General features: G+C 45.2%; 1 protein-coding gene across 1 annotated transcript in view; it reads left to right on the top strand.

Moving 5' to 3' along the window:
* The first annotated feature begins 1,158 nt into the window (after nucleotides 1-1,158).
* Nucleotides 1,159-8,910, top strand: part of LOC137346149 (CCN family member 1-like) — an 84,003-nt gene continuing 76,251 nt past the window's right edge. The window contains exons 1-2 of the mRNA XM_068009486.1: nucleotides 1,159-1,252; nucleotides 6,925-7,058. Coding sequence (XP_067865587.1) covers nucleotides 6,954-7,058 — 105 coding nt within the window. The 5' untranslated portion in view covers nucleotides 1,159-1,252; nucleotides 6,925-6,953. The remainder of the gene's footprint in view (nucleotides 1,253-6,924; nucleotides 7,059-8,910) is intronic.

Raw genomic sequence — 8,910 nt, 5'->3', positions numbered from 1 at the left:
CTTCCTGTCACAGTCTGTTTACCATTTCCCATATTAATACCTTTCTCTCTTGCCTTGTCTCTACTGCTTCATTTGCAATATTTTCCCAAATTTGATCGCTTGCCCCCACAGTTCAGTTTAAAACCCTCTCCTTAACATAATAAAACATTCCAAGATGCTTCACAGCAGCATTATAAGCAAGATTTGATGCTGCGCCACATATGCTAATTTTAGGGCAGATGACCAAAAGCTTGGTCAAAGCATTTTCAAGAAGGAAAGTGAGGTAGAGAGGCGGAGAGGTTTAGGGAGGGAATTCCAGAGCTTAGGGCCTAGGCAGCTGAAGGCACGGTTACCAATGGTGGAACAATTAAAATTGGGGATGCTTACGAGGCCAGAATTGCAGGAGTGCGGATATCTCAGAGGGTTGTGGGGCTGGAGGAGATTACAGAGATAGAGAAAGGTGAGGCCATGGAGGGATTTGAAAACAAGGGTGAGAATTTTAAAATCAGGTGTTGCTGACAAGGAGCAAGTGTAGGTCAGCGAGTACAGGAGAGATGAGTGAATGGGACTTAATGCAAGTAAGGAGACAGGCAGCAGAGCTTTGAATGATGTCAAGTTCATGGAGGGAAGAATGTGAGATGCCGGCCAGGATTGTGTTGGAATAGTCAAGTCTAGTAAACATATGGAATGAACTTTCAGGTAAAGTAATGGAGAAGAAAGCCCTGGATTCATTTAAGAAATGATTGGACCCTGAAAAAGGGAAAGGTTGGATGAATTAAATAGACTGGAAAGAGCCCTTGGCTTAGTGTTTCGCATCCCTGCTTCTGAGTCAGGAGGTGTGGGGTCAGCATCCATGTTCCAGATAGCCCTAGTGAGTGGACTCTGGATTCTGGGTTGACATCTAGTGGGATGCTTGCCCCCAGTGGGTGTGGTTGCTCTCCATCCCCCCCCTCCCCCAGCCTACAGGGGTTGTGGGAGCCCATGAAAGCCCCCCTGTCATATAGGACTAACCCCCGACTATGGGCTGGGAGAAAGGCAGTTGTGGGCCGTGGAAGGAGTCCTTCCAGTGCTACAAACTGTAGTTCAAGGGAAGAGGGTGAAGATATATGACACCACCACAACAACAAATTACGTAGAGGGAGGAGCTGTCCGTGTTTAAAAAGGAGTGGCAGTGAGAGAGAATTGCAAGTCAGTGTGCAGCAGCCAGGGCAGCACAAACACCAGAGGATTCTCAGAATTCTGATAGCGACATCAACGTTGAAGAGCTCGGAGGGTGAGTAAAGAGCACCGCAATTGCTTTCTTTAACAAAAGCAGTTTTCAATCAGACAGCCTGGCGATGAGGGAGATCATTGTGAATCACTGGTGAGGTTTTTTTTTCCTCTCCAGGTCAGCCCCAAGTCATAATGTTTATTTTTGCTAAGTTGAGCTATATGTTTAACAAATAGAGGCATGGTAGGGCACCTCAGTCCTGTCGAATCCGCATACTGTGTTGTGTGGGAACTCCAGGACATCTCTCATGTCCTAAACAACCACACGTGCAGGACGTGTCGACAGCTGGAGGGGCTCGAACTCCAGGTCTCGGAGCTTGAGTAGCAGTTGGCGTCATTGCAGTGCATTCATGAGGCTGGAGGTGGTCAGGACACAGCTTACAACCAGGCAGGGAGGGTCTGGGTGACATCCAGGCAGACAGGAAGGACCAGGCAGGTAGTGCAGGTGTCCCCTGAGTGCCTTTTGCTCCCTAACCGGTATTCAGTTTTGAATTCTGGTGAGGTTGCTCTGGGGGGGGGTACAGCTAGAGCCAGGTCTGCGGCACCATGGGCGGCTCAGCTGTCTGGGGCGGGGGTAGGGAGGGGACAGGAGGAAGATTGGAAAAGCAATAGTGATCAGGGACTCAATAGTTAGGGGAACAGATAGGTGTTTCTGCAGCCACAGATGTGATTCCAGAATGGTATGTAGCCTCTAGATATCACTGAGCCACTGCACAAGATTCTGAAGGGTGGCGGGGAAGGGGGTGATGGGAGGGTGAACAGCCAGAGATTGTGGTCCACACTGGTACCAATGACATAAGGTAGAAAGAAGAATGAGGTTCTGCAAGTAGTTTTAGGGGAGTTAAGAAAGAAATTGAAAAGTCGGACCTCATAGGTAGTCATCTCTGAATTACTCCCTGTGCCATGTCATGTGCCAGTGAATGTCGAAATAGGCCAATCGAGAAAATGAGTGCGTGGTTGGCGAGATGGTGCAGGAGGGAAGGCTTTAGATTCCTGGGGCATTGGGACTGGTTCTGGGAGGTGGGACCTGTACAAGCTGGACAGGTTTATGCCTCCTCAGGGCCGGGAGCTTTGCCCATCCTATTGGGAGGGTTTATAGTAGCTTGGCAGGGGGATGGGAACCCGAGCATAGTTTCAGAAGGGAGAGAAGTAAGACAGGAAAAACCAAGGCCATAAAATAGACAACAAAGGAGTCGTTCAGTGATTAGTGGTGTATACCTCAATGCAAGGAGCCTTGTGAATAAGACAGATGAGCGGAGGGCACAGATAGACATTTGAAGTATGGTATCAGACCACTTACGGAAATGTAGCTGAAAGAAGACCAGGAATGGCAGCTCAACATTCCTGATTACAGGGTTTTCAAATGGGATAGAGAGGGTGAATAAAAAAGGGGGGGGTCACAATATTGATTAAAGAAACAATTACAGTTGTGAGGATGGATGATATGGTAGAAGGAACATCAAATGAGGCCATATGGGTTGAAATGAGGAACAGAGAAAGGGGCAATCACACTACTGGGCATACACCATAGACCCCCAAACAGTCAGAGGGAGATAGAAAGGCAAATATGGGTGCAAATTGCTGAGAAGTGCAGAAATAATAGGGCAATAATAACGGGGGATTTCAACTACAGAATCACAGTATTGCGATAGCACAGAAGGAGGCCATTCAGCCCATCGTGTCAGCTCCAGCTCTCCAAAAGAGCAGTTTACCGAGTGCCACTCCCTGGCTGCCTCCTTGTAGCCCTACAGATCCTTCCTTTTCAGATAACAGTCCAATTCCCTCTTGAAAACCTCGATTGAATCTGCCTCCACCACACTCTCAGACAGTGCATTCTAGATCCTAACCACTCGCTGCGAGAAAAAAGTTTTTTCCTCATGTCGCTATGGCTTCTTTTCCCATTAACTTAAATCTGTGCCCTCCTGTTCACGATCCCTCCAGTAATGGGAACAGTTTTTCCCTATCTACCCTGTCCAGACCTCTCATGATTCTGAATGCCTCTATCAAATCTCCTTTCAACCTTCTCGAAAGAAAACAGTCCCAACTTCTCCAATCTATCCAAATAACTGAAGTTCCTCATCCCTGCAACCATTTGCGTGAACCATTTCCGCACTCTCTCCAACGCCTTCACATCTTTCCTAAAGTGTGGCTCCCAGAACTGGAAACAATACTCCAGCTGAGGCTGAACCAGTGCTCTATGCAAGTTTACCTTCCTTGCTTTTGTATGCTATATCCCGATGAATGCAGCCTAGGATTAATTACCTTCATATTAACTGGGATAGAATTAGTGTGAAAGGCACAGAGGGAGCAGGATTCTTAAAAATGAATTCAGGAGAACTTTATTTTTGCCAGTATATAGCAAGCCCAATAAGAAAAAGGGCGGTTCTGCATTAGTTATAGTAAATTAAATCGGGCAGGGGGAAGGGGTATGAGTGGGAGATTTTGGGTGGTAGCGATCATAACTCAGATAAATTTAGGGTAGTTATGGAAAAGGACAAAGGTGGACCAAGAGTAACAGTCTGAAATTGGGGAAAGGCCAATTTTACTAAGCCGAGTTGTGATTTGGCAAAAGTGGACTGGAAACAGCTACTGGAAGGTAAATCAGTGTCAGAGCAGTGAGAGTTATTGAGGGTTCAGAACAAATATGTCGCCAGAAGGAAACAGGGTGGAACTCCCAAATCTAGAGCCCCTTGGATGTCAAAGAGAATACAGGGTAAGATAAGGCAAAAGAGGGAAGCTTACTTGAATGAATTTTTTGACGTGGTAACAGGGCGAGTTGATGAAGTTAGTGTGGTTGATGTAATCTAAATGGATTTTAGCAACGCTTTCGACATGGCAGTCTGCTCAGAGAAGTAAGTGCCCATGGGATCCAAGGGTAAGGGCAGGTGGCAAGTTGGATCCAGTGGGTTTCTGCAGGGATCTGCAGGGTCCCTTGCTTTCAATAATTTAAACTTAAATGTAGGGAGTATGATTAAGAAGTTTACAGATGATACAAAATTAGCTATTGTTGATAGTGAGGAAGAAAGCTGGAGACTGCAGGAAGATATCAATGGACTGGTCAGGTAGACAGAAAAATGGCAAATGGAATTCAATCCAGAGAAGTGTGAAGTAATGCATTTGGGGAAGGCTAACAAAGCAAGGGAATACGCAATAAATGGTAGGATACTGAAAAATGTAGAAAAATATACAGTATGTCCACAGATCCCTGAAATTTGCAGGACAGGTAGATAAGGTCGTTAAATAAGCATACGGGATACTTTCCTTATTGATTGATGTATAGAATGTAAGGGGAGGGCGGGATGGGGTGCGGTGCTTAATGCTGGAACTGTATAAAACACTAATGAGGCCACAGTTAGAGTACTGTGCACAGTTCTGGTCACCATATTACAGGAAGGATGTGATCGCACAAGAGAAGGTACAGAGGAGATTCACAGAGTATGTTGCCCGGAACGGAGAATTTTAGCTCTGAGGTATGATTGGACAGGCTGGGGTTGTTTTCTTTGGAACAGAGGAGGCTGAGGGGAGATTTAATGGAGGTGTATACGATGATGACGGGCCCAGATAAAGTGGACAGGAAGGACCTATTTCCCTTAGCTGAGGGATCAATAACCAGGGAGCATAGATTTAATGTAATTGATGGGAGTTGAGGAGTATATCTTTTCACCCAGAGGGTGGTGGAGGTCTGGAACTCTGCTTGAAAGGGCGGTAGAAGCAGAAACACTCATCACATTTAAAAAGTCTCTTGGATATGCACTTGAGATGCCCTAACCTACAGGGCTATGGACCAAAAGCTGGAAGTAGGGTTAGACTGGTTACCTTTTTGTTTGCTGGCACAGACACAATGGGCTAACTAGCCTCCTTTTGTGCTGCAAATTTTATATGTTTTGAGGTTTCTTAACTCATTGAGTCATCAGAGGAGTCTATCTATCCTTCCCAAAGACAAAAAGGCAAGAATATTATGGACATCATCAAACAACACAGTGCAAGGGAAACCAATCAGAGGCATTCAGAACATTATTTGTGTTAATGCTGGTCATGATATTTTGTTTTCTGCTGATCCAGAGGACAAAGGATGACATAAATGGCAAAGGACTCAAGGTTCTCTCAACTCCTGGGAGGCTGGGCAAGGGATTTGATCAGAAATAGCCAAACCTCTGAATGCTAGCATCCCCATTCTCAACCGCACACCTTTCTCTGACTTCCAGCTGTGGCGCAGTGGGTGACACCCTCCCTTCTGAATCAGTAGGTTGTGGATTCAAGTCCCACTCTGGAGACTTCAGTGCACGATCTAGGCTGGTGCTCAGTGCTGCACTGTTGGAGGTGCCATCTTTTAGATGTTAAACTTCTGAGGTGGATGAACAAGATCCCATGGCACTATTCAAAGGACTGTAACGTTCTCCCTGGCTGATATTTATCTGTCACTCTACATCGCTAAAACAGATTATTAGATCATTTCCCAATACAGACACTGTGGGCCATGCAGCCTCCTGTGCTGTGCTATGCCATGATTATCTGTTCATTTTGTGGGAGCTTGCTGTGTGCAAATTGGCTGTTGCGCTTATCGACATTAGAACTCTGACTCTCCTTCAAAGAAAAGTACTTCATACGCACTTCAGGAAGGATGTGAAGGCATTAGAGAGGGTGCAGAAAGATCTACGTGAAAGGATGAGGGACTCCAGTTACGTGGATAGCTTGGAGAAGTTGGGGTTGTTCTCCTTAGAGGAGAGAAGGTTGAGAGGGGAATCGATGGAGGTGTTCAAAATCATGAGGGGCTTGGTCAGAGTAGACAGAGAGAAACTGTTCCCATTGGCGGAAGCGCCGAGAACCAGAGGACAGCGACTTAAGGTGATTGGCCGAAAAAGCCAAGGTGACATGAGGAAGAACTTTTTTACACAGCCGGTGGTTAGGATCTGGAAAGCACTGCCTGAGAGTGTGGTGGAGGCATATTGAAAAATGGCTTTCAAAAGGGGATTTGGATAAGCACCTGAAGGGGGAAAAAAATGAGAGGAGTGGGACTAGCTAAATTGCACGGTATCGAGGGGCCGAATGGCCCCTTGTTTTGTTTCTATAGGTGGTAAAACGCTTTGAGATGCCCTCAGGGCGTGAAAGGCGCTATAGAAATGCAAGTGATGTAAGCCAAAACAACGATCCAGTGCTCAGTGACTGGGTGGGAGCAGCTCCAGGACTGAGTCTCAGAAACAAACCGCAGTGATATCGAGTCAGCGCCACTCCAGGAATTTTAACCACGACTTCATCTTTCTCAGCACCTTATCTGACAAGCAGGGGATGCATATAAATAAATAAACACACACAAACATAGCGGACTTGGAGAAGGCGCGGGATCATCATTCTGGATGGCCTGCTTCTTTAATGGGAAATATGTGAAGTGTTTTTTTTTGGAGGGGGTTTTGGTTACCTTGCAGGAAGCGGCTGCAGTCTCGAATCTTCTTCTACTCCAGGCAGCAGGATAATTCCAGTGAATCCCTCCGCTGGGGACCACTTGTCAGAGGAAGTGATGGAAACCCAATTCCACATCCCTGGATTATTTGGGGACCCAGAGTAGTTTCGTTGATAAGGTTGAAAACCTGCTCCCAAGCTGTAATCCTCCCTCAATGTTTTGCTGATGTTGCCTTGAAGCAGATTAGTTTGAATCTTCTCGGCTCTTTTGGCTTTCAGCTTCGCCGGCAGACAGGCTTCAGACAGCGATGGGCTCCAGAAGCAGGAGGGGTCCGTTTGGTTTGGGACTGACCAACAATCCAGTGCTATGGTGTGCGCTTGCCCTGCTGGGGAGCTCGTGTCTGGCTGACATGGTAAGAAATGGCACAGCATGTCTCCTTAAATTGTTTCATTCTCAGCAATAGGACAATAACACAGACTGGGAGTGAGTTATATAGGGAATTACACCTGAGAGTGTGTGATAAAGAGACAACACCTGGAGTGAATTACAATGAAAATTAACATGGAATGGAAGTGAGTTACACAGTGAAGAACAGGGACTTGGAGTGGGTTAAAAAGCCATAGAGAGATACAGCACTGAAACAGGCCCTTCGGCCCACCGAGTCTGTGCCGACCATCAACCACCCATTTATACTAATCTTACATTGATCCTATATTCCCTACCAGATCCCCTCCTACATTAAACCCATATTCCTTACCATTCTCCTACCTACACGAGGGGGAATTGACAATGGCCAATTTACCTATCAGCCTGCAAGTCTGTGGTGAATAACAGGTACTTGGAATGAGTTATATAGTGAATAACAGGTACTGGGAGTGAGTTATATAGTGAATAACAGGTACCGGGAGTGAGTTATATAGTGAATAACAGGTACCGGGAGTGAGTTATATAGTGAATAACAGGTACCGGGATTGAGTTATATAGTGAATAACAGGTACCGGGATTGAGTTATATAGTGAATAACAGGTACCGGGAGTGAGTTATATAGTGAATAACAGGTACCGGGATTGAGTTATATAGTGAATAACAGGTACCGGGAGTGAGTTAAATAGTGAATAACAGGTACTGGGAGTGAGTTATATAGTGAATAACAGGTACCAGGAGTGAGTTATATAGTGAATAACAGGTACCGGGAGTGAGTTATATAGTGAATAACAGGTACTGGGAGTGAGTTATATAGTGAATAACAGGTACCGGGAGTGAGTTATATAGTGAATAACAGGTACCGGGAGTGAGTTATATAGTGAATAACAGGTACTGGGAGTGAGTTATATAGTGAATAACAGGTACCGGGAGTGAGTTATATAGTGAATAACAGGTACCGGGAGTGAGTTATATAGCGAATAACAGGTACCGGGAGTGAGTTATATAGTGAATAACAGGTACCGGGAGTGAGTTATATAGTGAATAACAGGTACTGGGAGTGAGTTATATAGTGAATAACAGGTACTGGGAGTGAGTCATATAGTGAATAACAGGAACTGGGAGTGAGTCATATAGTGAATAACAGGTACCGGGAGTAAGTCATATAGTGAACAACAGGTACTGGGAGTGAGTTATATAGTGAATAACAGGTACCGGGAGTGAGTTATACAGTGAATAACAGGTACCGGGAGTGAGTTATATAGTGAATAACAGGTACTGGGAGTGAGTTATATAGTGAATAACAGGTACTGGGAGTGAGTTATATAGTGAATAACAGGTACCGGGAGTGAGTTATATAGTGAATAACAGGTACTGGGAGTGAGTTATATAGTGAATAACAGGTACTGGGAGTGAGTTATATAGTGAATAACAGGTACTGGGAGTGAGTTATATAGTGAATAACAGGTACCGGGAGTGAGTTAAATAGTGAATAACAGGTACTGGGAGTGAGTTACATAGTGAATAACAGGTACCAGGAGTGAGTTATATAGTGAATAACAGGTACCAGGAGTGAGTTATATAGTGAATAACAGGTACTGGGAGTGAGTTATATAGTGAATAACAGGTACCGGGAGTGAGTTATATAGTGAATAACAGGTACCGGGAGTGAGTTATATAGTGAATAACAGGTACCGGGAGTGAGTTATATAGTGAATAACAGGTACTGGGAGTGAGTTATATAGTGAATAACAGGGACTGGGAGTGAGTCATATAGTGAATAACAGGTACCGGGAGTAAGTCATATAGTGAACAACAGGTACCGGGAGTGAGTTATATAG

Source organism: Heterodontus francisci, chromosome 29 (assembly GCF_036365525.1).
Source record: "Heterodontus francisci isolate sHetFra1 chromosome 29, sHetFra1.hap1, whole genome shotgun sequence".
NCBI classification, from domain to species: domain Eukaryota; kingdom Metazoa; phylum Chordata; class Chondrichthyes; order Heterodontiformes; family Heterodontidae; genus Heterodontus; species Heterodontus francisci.
This window is presented reverse-complemented; position numbering and strand designations above follow the sequence as displayed.